The sequence below is a fragment of the Labrus bergylta genome, chromosome 8 (assembly GCF_963930695.1).
Source record: "Labrus bergylta chromosome 8, fLabBer1.1, whole genome shotgun sequence".
Classification (NCBI taxonomy): domain Eukaryota; kingdom Metazoa; phylum Chordata; class Actinopteri; order Labriformes; family Labridae; genus Labrus; species Labrus bergylta.
In genome coordinates this window covers 5,874,898-5,897,553 of record NC_089202.1, presented here as the reverse complement: position 1 = coordinate 5,897,553, position 22,656 = coordinate 5,874,898, and the positions used below count along the sequence as shown (strand labels likewise).

Here is a 22,656-nt window from a genome sequence, read left to right as displayed (position 1 = left end):
AAGCCCGAAAGCCATGGCCTGTTGCCATGGTTATCTCAATTCAAAACTGGAGGGATTAACCTCCAGGGGGATGGCTTGGGGAAAGACAGAAAGATCGAGGAAGGAGTGGAAAACACGAGGGAAAAGTAAGAGAGAAAACAACTTTTGGTCGGAAGAAAATAATGGTAGAACTAGATCGAGTAAAACTGACAAAACTACAAGGAAGGAAAAGACGGGGGAAAGAAAGGAAGATAAAGAAAAAGAGAAGTAAATTAGAAAGAAATAACAGAAGAGAAAAACAATAGAGGGCATAAAAGTAAAGAAAAGATATGATCAGGTTTACAGGTTGCTCTGTCCGTTTGATATTTTCTGTTTGTAATATCAAAATACTATCAGCTCCTACTTACATTTTTAATAAACAGTTCTATGACTTACTTTATTAGCCTCAACCACATTACCATTTTTATGCCCTTCTTAAATTTTGGTGTGGTTTGGTCCGTTTATCACTTGGAATCAATTTCAAAACCAAACAACACTGAAACTGAGCCCCCTGGATGAAGAACGGTCCGGCTGCAGACGACACATTCACAGCGACATGTACAGTAGTAACGTGTTAGGGAGTTAAAATAAAATGCTGGCGGAAATTGACAGCGTGTAAACTGGACCAGATTTCAGAGGGTGGCTTTTTTTAAGTTACAACTTCTCTCTGGTGTGCTGACTCTTTCAAGATATACTTGTGTGTTTTGTTGTGGTGCAGAGATTTTCTCACCATCTTTAGATGTCAGGGCAAGGGCACAGAGGGGCCAGCTGACAGCTTGCCGGACCAAGGTTATTTACTTTTTCGAAGGGGAAAACCGGCCCGAGTCAGCAAATACTATGAAGAAAGGGCAGCTGGCCACAAACATAGACACACTCATGCATATGCACATGCACGGACATGGACATCTGACTGTTTCAACTTCAGTACGTGCATGCAAATGCACACAGATTTCCCATGAAAACACACATCTTATATACACAAACACAGCGCCAAGAGGTTAAATACACTCCTCTGTGGAGCACCATTGAGAAAACAGCAGCCTAATTACCATCATATCCTCCACCAAGGACATGCCATGACAGCAAACTCAAACTCACGTTCATCTTTTCATTCCACCTGTACAAACTATATCCTCTCTTCTAGCCATTAGACTCGAACAATGATTCTTAAACATTTTCAGCTAATATTCAACAAGTTTAGAGGACCTGAAGACACATCTTCTGCAGTACCAAAGCCCCAAATTTGACTCATATTAGATCTGATGACCTACAACACAATACTAAGCAGTCATCAAATCAATTAGGATCTTATCACTAACATACAAGCATGAACAGTCACACAGAGACACACATATAGAAAGAAAAAGAAGCAGCCATTACATTTGATTTATTATAATAGCATGCATATAGGGGCAGAGACCCAAGCACCTCTATATTTAACATTCACGGGAGCAGCCGGGAATTTTCATCCACTCTCTGAACCATGGCTGCTAATGTCCAATTTGCCCTCTCCAGCCAGTGTGAATGCTCCTGAAAAAAAGAACTGCCACTGGCTCTCCATTGGATCTTGTAAGCTCTTCTCATAAAATGAATTTTTCCTTTTTGTACCTGCAACCCGAAGGTAAGTCTGCAAAAGTACATACTGCACAAAATTATTATTGCCTTCCCTTTATGTGCACAGCAGTCTTATTTCATGATTATGAAGACATTAGGATTCCATGCCCTTGACTTTTAGAGCGTCTGTCGCTGCAAGGTATTAAATCAACGTGACATTTTAAAGCACTGATTATATGTGTGCTGTCTCATATATATACACTCAAATAAATTGACGTCAATTTATCACTTTTGAATTATCATCTGGCTTGTCTCCTTATCCTTGAAACTGCAGATAAATGTTAGTTAACCAATAGGTGGCAGTTTCATTTTTTTACTTGTTTGAAAGATTCACTTGGTAAAGATTTGAAAGAGAATTTTCTAAGTGCCTTCTTTAGCTTTTTGATCTAGTTTCAAAGGCTCATATTGTTTGGGATTCGACCAAGAGTCTTCAATAGTAAATCTTCTTTAAGAGGCTCATTATAATCAGTTATTATAATCATTATAGCAGTGCTAGTTATACACTTAAATAAGGAAACAGAGTGCAGGAAGATTGTGGAACAATGTGAGCCATGTTGATTCAAAAGTGAGGAATGATCTTCATGATTTACATTTATCAAACAACTACATTTTCAACACCTGTTAATACAGTGTTGACACTTCCTGCAGAGAAAGTTGATACAATCATAAATTCAGTTCTGGGGAAACTTAAAGGACACGTTCAACCAAAAATCCCCAATCAAGACATTTTCAGAAACTAGCACTATAGAGCCATGTAGATCTGAGGTGTGTCCTATCTGCCTATCTATATAAGAAATTATATAACTCCACCAGTTGAGGCAGATGGCAGTGCACTTATGAGTCTGGTTCTGTGGAAGGGGGCTTTATGTTACTGTCTCGGAGTGCTTGCTCATGGTTGATTTAGTCAAGTCTCCTAAATGTATTATTTAGAGAGCCATATAGACTTTAAATGCAAAGTTATGTATGATTACTTTTAGTGTGATTCATCACAATACGGATAAAATTGATGGACTGGGATAGGCTTGAAATTGATTAAACTTTCTTTGCACTGGAACTAGCACTGAAAACTACACCTGTACTTCATTCCACATACGTGACTGTGTTTAGTTCTTATTGAATATAGATGTAGCATCTTTCCTAGCAACATTGGAACCAGATTTTGAAAGATACTGCTGGTATTAATTGAGTATTTAAGATAGAAAAGAGTGTATTTTTGCTCTGGAGACATCAACATATGAACAAATCTTTAATTGAAGTACATGTTACAAGGACCAGCTGACATTTCAGATGTTTGCTCCACCATCATCATGATTCCTTGTGCATTCCTTTTTGGATCAATAAAAAAAAACTAACCCCAGTACTACACTTTCAAGTACTGTAGATGTAGAGCAGGAACATTTAATTGAAAGACAGAAGACAAGTGAAGAGGTAGACTAGACAGGCTGATAGGCAAAGCAAGAGGAAAAAGCCTCATTGGTTTTCAGTAAGCATGTGCAGATTCAGACACACTAAAAGGTTACAGCATTTGATTTGTGATATTCTACTCACTCTCTCGCTCTCTCTCTCTCTCTCTCTCTCTCTCTCTCTCTCTATCTATCTATCTCTCGCTCTTTCTCTCTGTCTGGAGGAGAGGTTTGGATACTGCTGTCCACAAAGTTTGATCGATGTCTGAATTATGCTGTCAGATTGTGAATCTATCTGACTCTACTTCTGCTGCTGCTGCCTGCCCATTGACAAACAACCAACACCCTGCCAGGACTGAACATCCAATCAGAGCAGAGACTTAATAGTTTCTCATAAAAAAGGGACATTTCAGTCAGCTGCTGCTACCACTATTAATATACTTCATTCATAAGTATTCCACAGTGTGTGTGTGGAACTTTAAATTCACCACCACCCTTTTCTTCCTCTTCTTTCCTTTTATTTCCTTCTCGCACTTCTTCCGTCTCCTTGATTACCCTGCATTTCTCCCTCTCCGAGCTCAAGCGGCCCACTCCACATTCACTCCATCTCTCTCTCTCTCTCTCTCTCTCTCTCCATCCTCCCTTGCTACATTTAGGGCTTCCCACTCCCTCCCTTCATCAATCTCTCTCTGCACCCTCCCTCCCTCCAGCAGCCCACTCAAAGGCTGATTCCACAGAGGGAAAGACTGCAAGGAGAGGCGGTTTTTATAGTGTTTTCCAGTTATCTCTGTCCTTATAGAGCTGTTCTCAAACCAGCTCCATTAAATCCAAGCACCACCCCCACCCTCCACTTATACATGCTGTATTCCTGGGGTCTACCATTAACTAAGTCTGGGTTTACTTACATGTGCTTGGACAAACACTACATCCATTTCACACCCCTTGTTGTTTTTGTAATAGTTGGCCTGGGGGAGAAATCAAACATAAACACATTTTATTTCATGGCCACCACCAAGACATGCATTTAATTTGATTTAATTAATGATATCTTAGAGAAAACATAATGGCTGCCTTGTATTAACAACAATATTTATGGCTTTTTAAAGTGTGTTGACTGTACATTATGTAGTTGTATTTTATTTGAGTATGACCTCATGTCATGACATCATGGTCCAGATGCTTTGTTTTCTGCTGTACTATTTATTCTACGAGTTGGGACTAAATCTTGAAAAGAGAAGGTTCTCATGAAGCAGAACACGTCCCTTAAAAGGTCTGCAATCATTGCATTTTCCTTTCTAGTACTAAGTCCAGCTTTGAAGCTTTGGAGACATTTTCTTAAAGAGTACAGCCGTAATCACTTAACACCCACCCAGTTTTTCTTCATGCTCTGTTTCTGCTGTCAGGCGTGATCCAGGCGGCAGCACATTTCATAGTCTGGTAATTGCTGCTGTCCACAGAGAAATGTGCACATTATGAGTTAAAAAGCAAAGAAATCTGTGACTTTAATTAACCAGGGACCCTGTCATATAAAAAAACGACTTTGATATGATGTACGGATCTGAACAGAGTTTAAAATAAACCTTTCACCACAAATATGCTTTGGTAAACACACACGCACACACATCTTATTTTGAGTTGGAATATCTGAGGAGCAGCCGACCGTCTGCACTAATATGAGGAATGTGGGGCATCTTGTTAAGTTATCATTGATTATAGTTCCATACTATCGTTTGGCAAATCAGCAGCACATTTAGTGCCCGGACTCTGAAAAGATTCTGAAAGAAACAAAGTCATTTCTTATTAAACAACTATACTTCAATATCATGACTTTATTCTTTTTGTGACCCTTATACGCCGTCATAAGTACTTTTAGATGCCTCTGTTTTAGTCTCTCACTGTTACTTCCCCTCTATCTGGCAAATTAAACTTCAAAACAAGGCACAGCTTCTGTTTCAAATCCAAAAATCATCATTTTAAATGAACACCAGGAATACAGTATTTAAGAGTCAGGGACCTCTGGATGGATGGCTTCTGGCGACACATCACTTCAGCTACAGTTTGCCGCTCCAGGCTGCCTAAACACAACAAGTTCTTTCAAACAACAAAAACTTTATATCTCAGTTATAGCACACTGTAGAACGACATGTGTTATTGCAGTTAAATCAAAATAGATGTATGTGATTTTTGCATTTATGTACGGAAATATAAAATAATACATGTTTTTTGTATTTTGCAAAGTCCAAGAATACTCTAATGACACATGCAAATCATAAATATAGCTGTGTATATGCATTACTCTTGTAAGAATTAATAAAGGTTTTCCAGAAATGGATCAGAACTCTTTCTGTATTAAGTTAAACTCTTTTGTCTTTTTGTGTAGCCTTAAATTGTTTTTCAAACGCTGTGGTAGAATCAGACGGATTTTATTGTTTCTCTCATTATGTTGTTTATCTGAATTGCACATGCTTAAAAAACAAATATGGCCAACTATTAGCCAAATATGATAAATTATAGTCAAAAACAAAATGCTCCTGCAGTTTTTTTCCACAGTTTTGTCCCACTCCTCTATGAAGGCTATATGCTCAGATACAAACTGAGGCTGTATTGTTTTAGTGTATTCACATGCAATCTTTTTTGATGGTTTAATTCACAAGTTATTACAGCAAAATGAAGAAACTGTTAAGTGTGACCAGAAATTATCGTGATTACTGTTGTGATGAGACATATTTTTTTTCATTAGCAATGCCACAGAGGAACATTAATCACCTCAACACATATATTAATCTTAATTTTCTCCTCCTTCTCTCAGTCTCTCTCCCTCCCTCGTCCTCCCATCTTGTCCATCTATTCCTTTTCTTCTCACTTATCCACTTAACTCCTCCATCTCTCTGCCTCCTCCACACACACTGACATAAAAGACACACACACAGCAGGGTTGGTAATGCAGGGTTAATAAGATTGGAGAGCAGCTGATGGTAGTGCACATTCAGGCCAGATTACATGTAATTCGATTGGGTTTCACTCACTCGGCTCCCTCCCTCTCCTCTCTTCTTTCTCCCTTTCTTTCCTCCTTTTGCTTATTGTTCGCCTCCTGCTTTTGTTGGACCGGAGGTGGTCCAGCCTCACAAAAAGTCACATGCAGGTTCAAGTAGAAGAGTGCACACACATACATTCAGCTTTAGTAGAGTACACACACACACACACACACACACACACACACACACACACACACACACACACACACACACACACACACACACACACACACACACACACACACACACACACACACACACACACACACACACACACACACACACACACACACACACACGTCCTTGGCCATGCTGCTGTCCTCCACTTTCAAACTGAATGTGATTCATTATCTGAATTTTACAAAGTCAACTCTGCCTTGAACCAGACACAAGGATGGGGCACACGGAGAAGGAAAGAACATTTTAATGAATCGCATGTCTAATCTAAGATTTTTAAATATGGAGAAGGCACAGGGGTATTGCACTGGGTCAAAAACAAAAGTTTAGATGATACTGGAGACAAAAAAAAAGCTCAAGTGGAAGTGGAACTACGCCAGAGCCTGTAAATAAAAAACAAATGTGCTACTTTTAAATAGAACTAAATAGAAATGGAATGACATACTTCAGTGGTATAATTTAACATAATACTTAAGTGACTTCTTACAGACTGAATTTCAAAGACAGTTTTCAATATGTCCACTGCGTTTGTTTGAACTCATCTCATTTGTAATCGCCGGCTACATTACCATGACAACGATCGAAGTATTAATGTTCAGAGGTTAAGGTGTGCTCTCACCACATCAAGACCTGTTAAAGAATGACTGCTGATGCTAGTACGTTTGTTCTGCTTTGTGTAATGTGACATGAATGAACACAAACGTGTGAGTGTGCAGTAGCTTGTTACAAATGACACAAAGAACAACAAGCAAAGAAATCTCCATGCAGGGCAATTAATCTAAGCAGTACATCCTACTTGTCAAGACCCAACTTGATGGTTGTGTGTATTTTGAATTTAAATGTTTTGTAGCCCATTTCAATTTGAGATCAAATCAAAATTCACATCAGATCGTAAGCCACTCAATGGAGACTTCATTACTCCATTCTCCATCCAAAGGTTTGAATATTGTATCTGCCTGAGACAAGCAGGACAGGTTTGAACAAACAGAGGTGAAGGATGAGGAAAAGGACAAAACTGAGGTGAACAAAATGTGAACAGAGACAAAAGAGACAATAGAGTGATGGATGAGCAGAGAGCAAAGGGAGATGCCCATGTCTACCAGTCTATACTGTATGCTTTTTTTGTCTCTGCTCGTCTTTTTTTAAGTCAGTCTGCTCCGCTGTCCTCCTCTTCCCATAACTAACCTCAGCTGTCAGAAACACACACACACACACACACACACACACACAACCCCCCCCCCCCCACACACACACACACACAGACACACACACACGCAAACACACACACACACACACACAGACACACACACACACACACACACACACAGACACACACACACGCAAACACACATGGAATATCCATCTATATAAGCCAACACAAACACACACACACCTACACACAAACATCAGTTAAGACAACTTAGGCAATTTGCTTTTATAAGACAAACAAGTCAGAGAAAGGAAGGAAGGGAGGAAGAAAGGAAGGAAGGAATTAAGGAAAAAGTGAAGAAAGAAAGAATCAAAGAAAGAAAGAAAGAAAGAAAGAAAGAAAGAAAAAAATACACAATGTGACTAACCCAGGGGTTTAATCAGGGCTGATAAATGGCAGTCATGCAACAAAGTGCACTTTACCTTTGTGTGTTTGTCCTCATCCTCTTTTTCATCACACCAAGCCTTCCCTCTTTCAACCCACACAGACCCCCCTCATCTCCCTCCCTCTGTCTCTCTCTCTCTATCCTTCACTCTCTGTCCTCACTCAACCCTGTAACTAATGACTCTGGAGGAGGCATTGCAGCACCTGCTGCAGACAAACACACACACCCTGGCACCTACAGAGAGGAGAGAGAATGGGGTTGAAAAAAAGAGGCGAGAGGATGAGGAGGTTGGGAGGGGTCAAATAAAGAGTATAAACCAGGCTAAAAAAGGGGGATGAGTGGGAGGTAAAAAAAAAAGACAGAGAAAGGAGCGGAGGAAAGGAGGGAGATGTCAAGGACGAAGTGGAGGGGAGAAGAAGAATGAAAGAGAGAAAGAGGGAGGTGTGAAGTGTCACTGCCGGTGGTTGCATCTCTCTAATTAGCATTGTGACCTTGGTGCTCTGTAACTGTTATTGCACGCACGCACACACACACACACGTACACACACACACACACACACACACACACGTACACACACACACACACACACACACACACACACACACACAGAGAGACACACACGGTTGTTCATATGCAAAGCAGAGTATAGGAGGTTTAGTGTTTGCAGGGTAAAAAGTGACACCTTGTATATATTTTAATATTTTTACATTGCTAAATGCTTTTTACCTGGGGGTGGATCAGTCTTTTGTATTTACAAGATTACAAACACGTTTAACACGTAATTACAAACACAAAAAGTATTGTTTAACAGAAAGTTCAGAATGCTATTTTGTTAGTGCCAGGACATGGACACAAGGAAAAGTACAAAAGCACAGAAAAAAAACACAATAATCCTCAACATTAACCTTCATACATTAGAATAAAATGTTCCTTTTAAAAAAATAAGAACCTGTGCAAGTGTGAGGATGACATGCAACAAATAGTGTCAGGACTGGAAATCAGACCAGTGACCAGTGCAAGGAGGAGTGTAGCCTTAGTAAAAGGGACGCCTGATCTAGCGACTGACCTAGATCAGTGCCCAAAATTCCATATTCTAATGTTTCCTATGTAATGTAGGAGTTTAATTGATTATTATTTGAAGTATCAAATTAGGATTTGATGTACATACAGACAAAGAAAAAGGAGGAATGAGACAGAAAAACTGTCTGTAAGCAGGCGAGACGGAGCGAGAGAGAGTTCAGCTGTAGCAGTAATCATCTTTCAGGTCAACAGTAATTACCAAGAAGAGTAAGGAAGCGAGTACACACACACACACACACACACACTCACACACACACACACACACACACACACACACACACACACACACACACACATAGACACACACACACACACACACACACACACACACACACACACACACACACACACACTTTTGTCTCACTTTACATCTTGCTCTATTTTCTTCTTGTCTCATTTATTTCTCAACCAAAACAAGCACCTACCACAAAGATGATGTCAGTGTGAGCTCTAGACTTGAGTGGATAAATTGTTTCTCACAGTGGATATAATTACAAACACAAAAACAGTCAAACCGTGCTTCAACCGAGCTCTTATTAATTCATGTGTAATGTCAAGGAGTTGTTTTCATCCTTGTTATTAAGTTGATGTTCTGAGGTTGAATTAACTCTGACGTTGGATTTTCATCTCAACATTTTATAACAGGAACAACTGCTTCATAGTCAGCTGCCTTTGGTATTTGAAGCAATTTAAAACATTATGCCCTCAGTTAAGTTGATCAGGTTGCAGATTTCCCCTCGTCATGTGAAACACAACATAACAGTGCCTATGTTTTCTTTTTTTTTTCCTTTTCTGTGGTTAAGTTTGTTTGGTGTTGGAGCTGGATCTAAATATGATGTCAAATTCTTCTTCAGTATTAATACTCCTTCCCACTGTCTCTATAAGGATGTTACTGAGTTGTCATGTTACTTGCTAGAAACACTGAAGCCCCTGGAGACGATCTTTTCCCCATGGCCTATTTAAAAGTGCAAGTAAATGGAGGAAAGAGCTGCTGTACAGGTACATCTAAAATCTAATTAAAAACAAAAACCTGCAGGTTTAATGCAGCTCAGGAGATTTGGCAGTGGCCTGAAACTGCACTGCATCAAGCACACTTTACATTAGGACTGCAATTTTTCCCCACCCCTCTTGTCTTCCTGAGGGAACTTTTCAACCTTTCTGTTGTCAGCTGCTTTATCATGAAACATCCGATACACTGTACACATCCATCTGGTGCAGCAGGGCTAAAAATGAAAAGAGGTATTGAATCCTGCAAATGCTGCACAAGGCTTCACACAAGAAAGAAGCTCCTCAGTGTAAGTCAATCCCACTCTTAAGGGAATATGGGTTGTCATAGTTTTCACTCAAATTTGGAAGGCAGCAAAAAGTAGCATATACCCCAATCACTTAACAGTGCCACACCCCGGTTTGATCTGCACCATAGGGATCAAGGATGTCCTCCATAAACTATAATTGTGATCATTTCTATTCAACAACAGAGATCCCAAGTGTCTTTAAAAACATATTCCACATACATATTTAACAGAGAATGGTAAGTTTGACTGTCTGAAAGACAGCAGGATAATACTTTTTTGTAATGAAACACTTCTTCTGCATGTAGATGACAAGATCACTTCAAAACAAAATCCAAGTATTGCAAAACTAGAAATAGTTTCTAAATTATAAATAAGATCTAATTTCACACACTATGACACAGCGTTTTAGTCCAACATGTCCAATGTCAAGCCAGAAAAAGCTCCAAAAGTCCCTGTTCAACCCAAAAGCAATCAATATATGCATGTCTTATCTCTCGTCCAATCGTATTCTCCCTTCTGCCACCTCACTGATGTCTTTGATGGAAAGCTTTTAACTATCTCTCAGATTGGAACTACATAGAAAAGTTTCAGCTAACCTACAAACCTCAGCTTCCTCTGGTAGGGATGAGGGAAAATGGCAGGAATGAAATGTGTCTCAGTCTAATTGGTACTGAGTGTGTTAAACCAAGATTTCGTCAAACTGCAATTACAGCTGCTCGTCTCACAGAATGTCGAAATCCAACATTCGTGTTCTTTTTTTTGACATCCTCGTTGCACCCTGAATCGGGAAAGTTAGCTGGGTCGTCTGCAACTCTGCGCATAATTAGCTCATGAAACAGTAAGAAGTGTGTGTAATTTCATTTGGAATTGACTCTTTGCCCTCTGCTCCATCCCTCCGGAAAACTCAATCTCCGAGGAGTCAAGGGTTCTTCTCTCTTTAATAACAGCTAAACACATCAACAGTGCTCCTCAAAATGCCCCCCCAGCAGTCAGGAACAAACTAAGAGATGGAAGGCTAATGAAAAGAGGTTTAATAGAAGAGCGCGGCAAAGGTAGCTCAGAGGCTTGCTGCTGTTTAATTCAATGGGATGCTCCTGTTGCCTGAAGACTAGGCCCATTTTAATTGCACTCTTCTTTCATTTATAAAAAAAAGGCAGTATGCAGCGATACAGCTTTAATGAATGTGAAGGAAAGGCAGGCTATTCAGTGTCTTTCCCTCAGACACATTGAAGGATAATATGATTGTGCTGGTTAGGCCCACATATTTTAGCAGGTTACTGTTGCCAGTTACACAAAAACACACACACATAAACATGAATGAATTTAGGTCTTTTGGTAGGAAAGAAAACCGCAGAAACACAAAGAAAAAGTGAAAGAGAACCCAAAAAAAAGGAAGAATAAAGGATAAAAGCTCAGCCATCTGTGTCATCTGCTCCATCCTTCTCCCATCTATTCTGTGATTTCATCAATAGTTCCATCATGACCATAGTCGTTTATCAATAACTCTATATAGACTCAATCAATAATCTCATCATTGACTTCATCAAAGCTCAACCTATCAGTCTTCCATGAATCAATGCAACAACGTTACTGACAAAAATGATTATCAGCATCACATCACCACTGTTTTGGTTGTTTCAACAAATAAAATGAACCACCATCACACCCCTTTTCATCACCATCAAAACAATCAGCTTTGTGTAGTGATGGTACACTTGAGGACTGTTCTGTGATGCAGGATTTGAGGTTATGAAGGTGACTCAGAGTTTAAAACTGGACTTTTATAGCTAAGTTGATGCAAATTGAAGAAATTTTTAGTCCTATTGTTTTACAGTAATTACAGGGGTAATTGCCATGGTAGCTTATAATGGATATCTAAGATCAACCACCCGCTGACCAATCAGCTCTCAATCTGAGCTTGTTGTATTACAGTTTTTCTCAGTCGCTTTGGTACATTTCTCAGATCAGAACTGAAATTCTCAAAACTACTTGTTCAATCTTGACATCATTGTGTCACTTGTGCACATCAGAAAAGCAGTTTCTCATTTCTTTGAACAAGTTGCAAATACTTTGCTCACATCCATGCAAATGATTATGTACAATTCTCTGCTGTTTCCTACATTATCAATTGCTTTTGTCATGTTGATCAAAATGAATTATAATGGATCTCCGTTGAATAGTCTCATCCCCCACAACATTTAGGCATTAGTTCATCGCATAAGTCTTTACATGCAAAATGGTTGAACAAGTTGTCATATGTCAAGCATATTTCTATACATTTCCATTAGACTTTTTTTCTAAAGCTGTCCTGAATTGGTAAATTGCTCCCAGGTGAATCTTGACTTTCTCTAACGAAGGGAAATGTGTGAAGCATTAGATCAACCAATGATCAACCAGTTTTCTGAAATAGCTCAAAGGTGCATCTCATGAACCATCAACTGGCAAGTATATATATATATATATATATATATATATAGCACAACACAATGTTACAATGTCTGACAATGGAAGGACAAGGAATTGGACGGGGTCGACAGCCAGAGAGAAGAAGAAGAGGAAGAGGAGTGAGGCTGCGTGGCGGAGGAGCTGGGAGGCAAAACAGAGGAAGAGGCAGAAGAGGCCGAGGACATATGCACGTTCCTGATGAGATAAGAGCCACACTTGTAGACCACGTTCTCAATCATGGGCTTACAATGGCCGAGGCTGGTCGAAGGGTGCAGCCAAATGTTGGAAGAACAACTGTGTCCTCAATCATTCAGACTTACAAGTTACAGGTATCTAATCTAACAATAGGCACTGTACTGTAATACTGTATACTTTCTGTAATGCTTCATACAATATTATAGTATTCCACTTGCATTTTACAATATACAGTAAGTATACGTACAGTGACATTTTATCTTATTCAATTTTGTGTTTTGCATTACTATAATTTTTCCACATAGGACTGCAAGACAACTTCACAGGGGTGGCAGAGGGCCCCTTTTCACACCTGAACAGGAGGAGGCTATTTGCACCATGGTTGTAGAAAACAATGCCATAAGACTAAGGGAGATAAAGAGTGCCATTATAGAGGACAACAACATCTTTGAAAACATCCAAACAGTCAGCATCTCAACCATTGACAGGGTGCTGAAAAGACACCAAATGAATATGAAGCAGCTGTACACTGTTCCATTTGAAAGAAATGGTGAAGGAGCTGCACTATCAGTATGTACAGGTAAAACATGTTTGAGCATGCAGTAACTGTACCTCACAGTAAACAGTACATCGTATAGTGATATACAGTACAGTAAGTGTGACCTTTACACATTTGCTATGGTTGTAGAAAAGAAGATGCAATATGTGCTGTATACATTTGATGTAACTGTATCTTGTCCAAAATGAAAATGCATGTAATTCATAAAACTCATTTTGTGTCTTCTGGATATAGCGTATAATGGAACTGTAAGCAAGTGAACCACCGCACAACTTCATCTACATGGATGAAGCTGGCTTCAACCTAACGAAACGCACAAGGCATGGTCGAAATATCATCGGCCACAGAGCTACAGTTGATGTGCCAGGCCAACGGGGCAGGAACATAACCATGGGTGCTGCTATCTCTGAGAATGGTGTGCTAACGCATATTCCCATTATTGGGCAATACATTACAGAGCGTCTTGTCACCTTTGTAGACATTCTCTACAGGGATCTAATCCCAGGAGGTGTAGGAAGACTGCACTGTAATTCCTACAGCACTGCATGTACAGTTTTCTCTAAGGAGAGTGTCCTATGTTCACATTTCTACTTTTGTTTTTTTCTTTGTGCTATGCAGTGCTGTCTTTTCCTTTCTGTATCGCAATGACATGGTCTGTCAACAAATTACAGTAAAAGCGTAAATGTGAATCTTGTCCAGTCTCTTGCAATCAATCTCCCACATACACTAAGGTGTAACTTACAATTTACAATAATTGTCATAAGAGCCATAGCCATAGTTTGTATCAGAACACCCCTCCAGAGGACACTGTTATATCAACAACATGACTAAGCAATTTGACTGTCTTATCCGTACACAATGACACGAGGACTTGTCATTCTGATGGCTCTGACATGTTCATTGACACAGATATTTACTTTTGAGATATGAACTAAGGATTTTGAGCAAGAGACTGGCTTTTGCAGGTAATCCATGGTGTTTTGCTATTTGTACGAATTGTTTTGAGAAATGCACTTACAGTTTTGCAAATGTCGAGGATGATTCGAGAAATGTACCAAAGCGACTGAGAAAAACTGTAATAAAAAATCAAAGGATCCCCAGGCAACAAGTTATACCGACACAACATGGGAGGTTTTTTTTTTCCATTTTTATTATTGAATTTTCTCCAAAGTCAGTTCGACATTGCAGGGTTGTATTCAGAAACAAAACATTACCGGCTAATGGGTCTAAAGTTTGCTGAAATAACATCATAGACTGTAGAAAACATTGACATCCCCCATTGGTTACTGAAGGGGAATTTTGAAGCCTCATCCTAACTTTCCATCAACCTAGTAACAGGCAAAATGATTGGAGTAGAAGCAGGCTCTGAGCCTCCAAGCAAACTGCTCTAATGCACCAACTTGCAGTCATATGAAACAACTTCTAAAACATAACTTTTAACATTCATAAAATCATTTTAACAAATTGTTTTACAGTGTGTGCTGATAAAGACATGAGCTATTCAGACCAACACTGTTGCTTTACCGGTCTGTAAACATGTTTATTTCTTCTGTCAAAATTGAGCATTTTAATATGCGGTGTGTATGTGACTTCCAGGGCTTTGGGAGGCAGCCTCAAGTGGAGAAGAAACAACTTTAAGAATGTTCTTTCTTGAATGGTGGGATTGGTAATTTATGATACATTCCAGGAAGTCTGGAAATATGAACACTGATTGGCTTTAATGACGCAGCATCGAGCAGATTTGCCGCTTAACTTGAAGTATTTTATGCAGAACGGATGGTTAGCTGCACTTACATAGAGATATCTGTTCATATACAAAAATAAATCATCAGATTACTGCTGATGGGAGCCGGGATGTCCCTGGAATGATCCCTGTCTGCTCTCCCAACTGGCTGTTTTTCCTGCATACACTAAAGCCTGCTGAATTGTGATTGGTCTATATTACTCGGACTGCAAACGAACTACAAACAAACTACAAACAGAAACCTGAATATTTCCTAAACTAAAATCCATACCCCTGCGTACAAATCCTTAATTTCTATGAATAATGCGAGAATAGAGCTTATTCAAGCTTGAAGAAGAAATTGTATCATATGCCTGAATTTATGCACTTAGCATAGCATTGGATTTTTAGTCATCTATCATTTGCAGCTTTCTTGCTTTAAGCTTAACTACTGCTATCCAGATGTAAAAGACTCTTTGCTGCAAGTAGACTTGTTTATTTTTTTGCAATAAGTCAAATGCTGCAAAGCAAACACTGATAATTTTTGATGGCTTGATCCAAACAGTCTGGGTTTATTTATCAGGTTGATAGTCACTGTGTGTGTGATGGTGGATGTGAAACCAGATATCTAAATGATCTCCTATTTTAGTTGAAGACCCTTCTTTGTCCAGGGCCTCCTGGTGCCACACAACACCACAAGAACACGTCAATAACAACACGTGAAGCAGAGCAGAGAGTGAAGGGTTGGGGTGAGGCTTACCTTTGCCATCTGTGCCTGGACTCCACTGGCTTTGAGCGAGGCCACAGCCTTCTGCGCTGCTGCAGGGCTGTCAAAGTCCACAAAGCCATAGCCTGTGCATACACAAACACCAAGAAGAAGAGGGTGATGAGAAGGACATTTATTGGGAGAATAAAAGTATAAAAAAGCAATAAAGGAAAATAACATCATCACATTATACTGTTCTGAATTTTATCAAGCCAAACCAACCTGTGTTTTGTTTCCAACACTGCATTAATCCTCTAAATGTGTCAAAATCTAGTCAGGGCACGTATCTTATAAAGGCTGCTATTTCCTCCATGAAATGTGTTTTAGCACAGAGCATCAACAGAATTGGTGTCATAACAGTAACTCTTGTCGTTGTGTTTACGATCCAAACATCCTTAAATGACTAGACAAGTTTTTGTGTGCTTTGGCTCTTTGAATGGAATCATGTCTTTGCCCTGTAATGTCTAATGTGTTGCAGTGCTGCTTTTATATCTACTCATAAAATGAACACATATTCTGAACCAAATGGGCCTCAATACTGAAAGACTTGTCCACATGTTAAATGTGCTGCAGTTGGATTGTCAGATATTTAATTTCCCTCTGCATTGCCTTTGATCTAGAGTTGTCCTTATGCTACACTAAATCTGTCAGTGCATGCACAGCTTCCATAGTAGAGGTCAATATTATAAGTCTCTGCCTCCGCAAGTGACATCAAGAAAAATTGTCTGCATTTAATGTAGCTATTAAAGTGATAGAGAGGCTTGTTTAAAGAAATAAAACCGCTAAGAGAATGGGCATCAATCGATTTTATTGTGAAAAGGTCCACATCATTTTATGTGTCTCTGTGTGTTCATGTGTCAAATTGCTGACGTTTCCTTGATGTTGGTCGAGCCATATACGGTAGAGAGCCCTGTTTTACTGGGTCACACAGAGAGAGAAACAGTTTGTCTGTTGTGTGAGTGACACTTTGCGTACAACCGTGTGTGGTAAATGTGTACAAAAATGAGAGCTGTGAGTTAATGTGAGAGACAAATGAACGAGAGAAATGAACCCACATGCAATGAGAAAGAGAAAAATAATTGTTCTCACAGCACAGCAGCTTTGAGGTTGCAGCTGCAGTTTTCAACGCGCTTGCTTGTTAACACAATTAAATGATCCACATTTCAAAAGCCACACTCATCGCAATCAAAATTGTAAACATGTAAAGAGAGAGAGAACACACATCTCTCCATCTCTCTCTCCATTTATCTCTTGCTCACTCACACACTCTTCTTTCCCAACATCTGCTCTTGTCTGTTTGTATTTTCCAGGATTTGGAGCCTCACTCGGTTTTGTCGATAAGCAGTAGATTTTTTTACATTGTTCAAAGGCATCAAGCTGCTTTCACAACAAGATATGTGCAGCACAAACAAATATTTATACTGCTGCTAATGAGAAAGCCATCATTTAGCCAAAATAGGATGCAACAAACACACACACACACACACACACACACACACACACACACACACACACACACACACACACACACACACACACACACACACACACACACACACATTTTGGCTGCAATATACGTAAACATAAAAAGTGCATAATTTTGACCAACACAGATCAACACAAGCATGCAAGCAAAAACATCTGCAAGCATGCATACACAGGCTTTCACAGTTTTTAATCTGTATTGATCTACTAATGGCCACTCCAAATCAGCCAGTTTAATTGAAAACATATAAATGTACAGTATTCATTATGTGAATTGTATTCAGTGGCAGCCTGGCAGGATGTGTGCATTTTTTTCAGGAAGGTTGGAAAAAGTTACTTTTATAGTTTAAACCAAAATTAACTTGACAAAATGTTATTTAGTCACAACAAGTCCAAAACAGAGAACTATTGTTTGATTGCATTAATTCAACACTATTATACTAGATGTGAAACAATGCAGCAGTATCAGTGAAGCTGCTGTTTTATTGAACATCAAAGTAAGTTTATTCCTACAAAGGCATATCATTTAAAAATAAACTGTATAGATCATTTAGTTGCTCCAGAGAAGGAGAGCTGATACGTCACATTAAGTGATGTCACTTGAGTCGTTGGGGAAGACAGCATGTTTAGAAATGTAAAAAATATCGAGGTGTGAACTTAAAAGGAAATGAGTTTGGACCTCTTTTCCTGGCTCAGCATCTCTCCCTCAAGACTCCAACTAAACACAGCCATATATATGAGAATTAAATGTTTGAAATATTTTACAATTTTGTAAAGTATGTTTCAAACTAAAATATATCTTCTGTTCAGTGAAGATCAGGATGGACTGAATCACTGAGATAAAAAATAATCATCGAAATTCATTTGTGTTTAACTCCTTTGTCCACCTTTGTTTGTTTGTAGAGGCAAAATGATGCTGATGTTTCTAAGAAGAAATTTAACATTATGGCATAGCAAATCTTATAGTGATGGTAGGCTATGACTTTTCCTCAACCTTAAACTGCAGTTATTTCTTACTCGTTTATTCCTTTACAGCACACTAGTCTCATATTTTCTAAGAGAAGCAGAATTTGATGATTTGTAATGCGTTTTTTTCAATCTGCTATATGATCAAGAGCCAATTCTTGGAGTTGAAGCTGCTCTTTTTTAACAGTAATTCACTGCCAGTATTACCTATTATTGCAGTTTTACAGAACCAGTAAATCAAATTCATGTCTCAGTAGCCTTGGACATGATCTCTCAATAAAAAAATCCAGTTGTTGAAGATGTTGGCATTCAATCTAGTTTTTCCTAAACTCCTTTTAGTAAGTCCCTACATATAAAGTTATCAGATAGGGCTTTCACACTTGCAGACAACTCCTGAAAAACTCCTGATATTTCCAGGAGGAGATGTATGTCTGAACGCAAACAGCCAAACTTTTTGAAAATCCAGGTGGCGGTAATGCTTGAAACTGATTGCTGACCACTATCAATCAAGAAATTCACAAGAAGCAGACGCAACAGAACAAAAGAAGAAGAGTAATATACTGTCGCTCTTACGGTAGTTCTCAACAACACTGGACGGAAAAAAACTGTAACTTGAAATTGCAACACAACAAGATATACTATGTTCTAAATAAATTAGAGGGGGAAAAAAATGCATTATTGCTTTTTCCCAATATGATGACCTTGCACTGAACCATGACCCCAAAACCGAGGTACATACTGAAACATGACGCCCTTAATGTCTCCATTAAATCTCATGTGGATGGAAGTGATGGCTCTTATCCACACATGGATATGGATATTTCCAGAGAACAGAAGAGTGAAAATAATATTTCTGAATGATATAATCCCTCTCATTTGTGCTCTGTCCCTCACATCTTCGGCCTTATGATGACACACCGTTGAAATTTAATCTCGTTCAGTCAGGCCTGACAAATATTCCACTCTCAAATGGAAAAAAAAACAACATTTATTACACAGTGCACACACACACACACACACACACACACACACACACACACACACACACACACACACGTGAATACTCACTCATATCGGGCTCACGGACACAGATGGAAGCACAGATAAACATGAGCACACAGAGACGCACACACATCCCTAGCTCCCATCTAATCTCCTGAGCTCCCAGAGTTCCTGGCCTTGGGCCATCAGAATTGGCTAACAGAGTAGAGGAGGAAAAGCAGAGAGACAGAGCAGAGGGGGGGGGAGAGTCAGGGGGAGAGAGGAAGAATGGCAGGCAGAAAGAGAAAGAGAGAGAGAGAGTAAGAATGAGATGAGCGAGCAAAGAGAGAGGGTGGTGGATAAAAAGGCAGGAGACGTGGAGCAGGCAAGAGGGAGGGCGCTTGTCTTTGGGAAATGGAAATCCTTTACAATCTAAAGTGGTTTCCTCTCCCTTCCTTCCTCCCTCCTGTGCTCTGTGCCCTCTCCCTCCCCCGGAGCTCCCACGCTGCTAACAAGAAAACTGTCAGTGTGTTTAACATTGAGCCCGCTGCAGAGATGAGGACTCCACAAAGAAAATCATGATGTTATCACAGAGATCAAAGCAAAAGGTATGCTTTTTTTTCTCAGTGAAATAACTTCATTACATAGTATTTCTGCAAGGATTGTGTTTTATACGGCTACCGCTTTAATGTATATAAGCCCCAGATAGAAATATAAACAAATACGACAAATAAGAAAAGAAGCATTCAGGATTTATTTTAGTGAGATTCTAAAACAGCACCAAGAACCATCACAGAACTTGGGTTCAAAAGGTGAGACACGACAACATCAGTAAAAAAAAACTTACGGAACACTCTCCCTGCAGACTCCAACAAAGCAGGAAGATTTATTTATCTACCTGTCTCTTTGTCTAGATCTCTCTTTTCTATCTGCAAAAACCTTCCTAAAAAGAAGAGGCTGTCTGCAAAATCATCACTTTCATAAGGTCTCCTTCCTTTTTCTGTCAGCCCTAGGTTATTTTTACACCCACCCTCCCAACACCCCTTGATGCTGTCTCCTCCCTCCCGTCCATCCCTCCCTCCCTACCGCCCTTTTCAGGAGAACTCTCTTTTCCAATTTGTACTCTCTTAGTCATGCCAAGCACTTATCTTGTCCCTGCTGACTGCCTCTGCAATCAAACCCACACTTATCCGGTTGTAAGGCATTCTAATGGTCGACTGATAATGAAAATCCTTCAATGTGAGTTAACAACTGGCTAAGAGGTGTATGAAGTCTGCATCACCCGCACTGAAAATGCTGACACAGACGCAGCCGGTGAAAAAACGCTCATGCAGCAACAGCTGCAGTTGCTACATTCTGTGCATTAAATAAAGAGCATAAATCTAAAGCTGGACTGCATGCAGTTTGCATTTTCAAACCGTCACTCTGAGGTTTAGTATTCATAAAAGCCTTGCCTGGAATGTATTCTGTATTTACTATAATGCAATTTGGTGCAATGAATGGCCCTGCTATCCACTTGCAAACACACATTTTTGTCTTGACTCACAAACACAGAGGCTCTTACACAAAAAATAAATAAATAAACAAAAGGAAAAAAAAGTGTTTACTCAATTCTGTGTAAATTATGCAGATAACTAGAGTCACATGTATCTGTATCTCTGTGATAAGATTACAGTTTTGGCAAGAGAAACTGAAATAAAGACACAAAAGAAAAAAATGAACTAATTCGTTCTACTTATAAAATGTGCTTTCATCCCTCTGCGTGTGTTTGCAGCCAGTAAAAAAAAACATCTGATGATGTTCTGACTTTTACTTGTCGATATTACTTTTTTGTGCCTCCTTAGCAATATTAACAACTTTGGTCAATGCAAATGTTTTACCCTGTCTGCAGATTATTCACTCCTACTCAAGATGTCTTAAGAGACAGGTCACAATAAATAGCTCTGTTTCTAATAGTTTGAAGCTGATGGTTCCAGTCAGCATCAGGGGGCTGCTGCTGGTGCTCAGCAGTGGAATCAGTCATCTCTCAACCGGAAGATTGGGGGTTTGATCCCCAGCTGCTCAAGTCACAAGTCCTTGGGCAATAAACTGAACCAGCGGCATGTGAATGTGTGCAAATAAAAAAGTACTATTGGGCAGTAGCAGCCTCTGTCATCAGTGTGTGAATGAGACACATAGTATTTAAGCTTCGAGTGTTCAGATACCTCAAAAAGTGCTATACAAGTCCATTTCCATCAGGAACAAGTCCATTTGAAAAAACAGGAGTAAATGTGTATTTATTGAAGACTACTTCAATATAAATGCATGTCCCATTCTCTTCTGGGTATTAATGAAAGGATGATTATGTAGGACAAGAACGAAATAACCACAGTAGCCAGAGTCACTAGTAATTCAAAATTATAAAGAGGCATGTGTGTGACCCAGTGCAGCAGTGTGTCTCATTGAGCTGCTTAGGGGCATTAAAGGAGCTCTCTTAAGACCAGTGGGGTAAAGACATTAGTGATCGTTTATGGATATATATATATATACAGATTACAGCTGTGTTTATGCAAACTTTAGAAGCAATGCCCAATGTGATTTTGGATTTGGAACATTATTTCCATTTGAGAATCATCCTGAAAAAAAAATGTATAAAGCCACAATTGGGACGGCTGTGGTTCAGTGTTAGAGTCGTTCATCTCTCAACCAAAAGGTCGGGGGTTCAATCCCTAGCTCCTGCAGCCGCATGTCAGATGTATTCTTGGGCAAGACACTTTACACCAAGGTGCTTTGTTGGCGGCATATGAATGTGTAATAATTGATTAATTAATACTGATAGACACTTAACATAGCAGCCTCTGTGATCAGTGTGTAAATGGGTATGAATGGGTTTATTTGATGTAAAAGCGCTTTGAGTAGACAGCAGACTAGAAAAGCGCTAAACAAGCTCAAGTCCATTTACACGGTGCAAACATAACGACTTGATTCAAATAAATACATAGGCTGTTTATAAAACTGTAACATCTATAAAATAATGAGATGATTTCAAAACATATTCAACAGAAGAGAAACTTATAGTTATAATTGGCTTTATAGAATTTTCTGACCAGTATTTGGCCATGTTGTAAAAAACATCAAGGCATGCATATTAATGTGTTTTCAGGTGTGTTTTGTTATAGAATTCAAAAACAGGTCTTGTATTCATAATGTTTTATTTATTTTATTTGATACTGCTGCTCCAGATAAATTATACAAGCTGATATGTAAAAGAGTGCTCATTGGAGACTCTTGGGGTTTGGTTTTTCTTAATAATGATGTGACAGGCAGGAATTATTTGCT

The 22,656-nt window shown here is 39.2% G+C and overlaps 1 protein-coding gene across 4 annotated transcripts in view; it reads right to left on the bottom strand.

Moving 5' to 3' along the window:
* LOC110003666 (RNA-binding motif, single-stranded-interacting protein 3-like) overlaps positions 1-22,656 on the bottom strand; it is a 124,645-nt gene that overhangs the window by 54,181 nt on the left and 47,808 nt on the right. For all 4 annotated transcript variants that reach the window (XM_065957701.1, XM_065957698.1, XM_065957697.1 and 1 more), the window contains exon 4: positions 15,901-15,992. In XM_065957701.1, the coding sequence (XP_065813773.1) occupies positions 15,901-15,992 (92 nt within the window). The remainder of the gene's footprint in view (positions 1-15,900; positions 15,993-22,656) is intronic.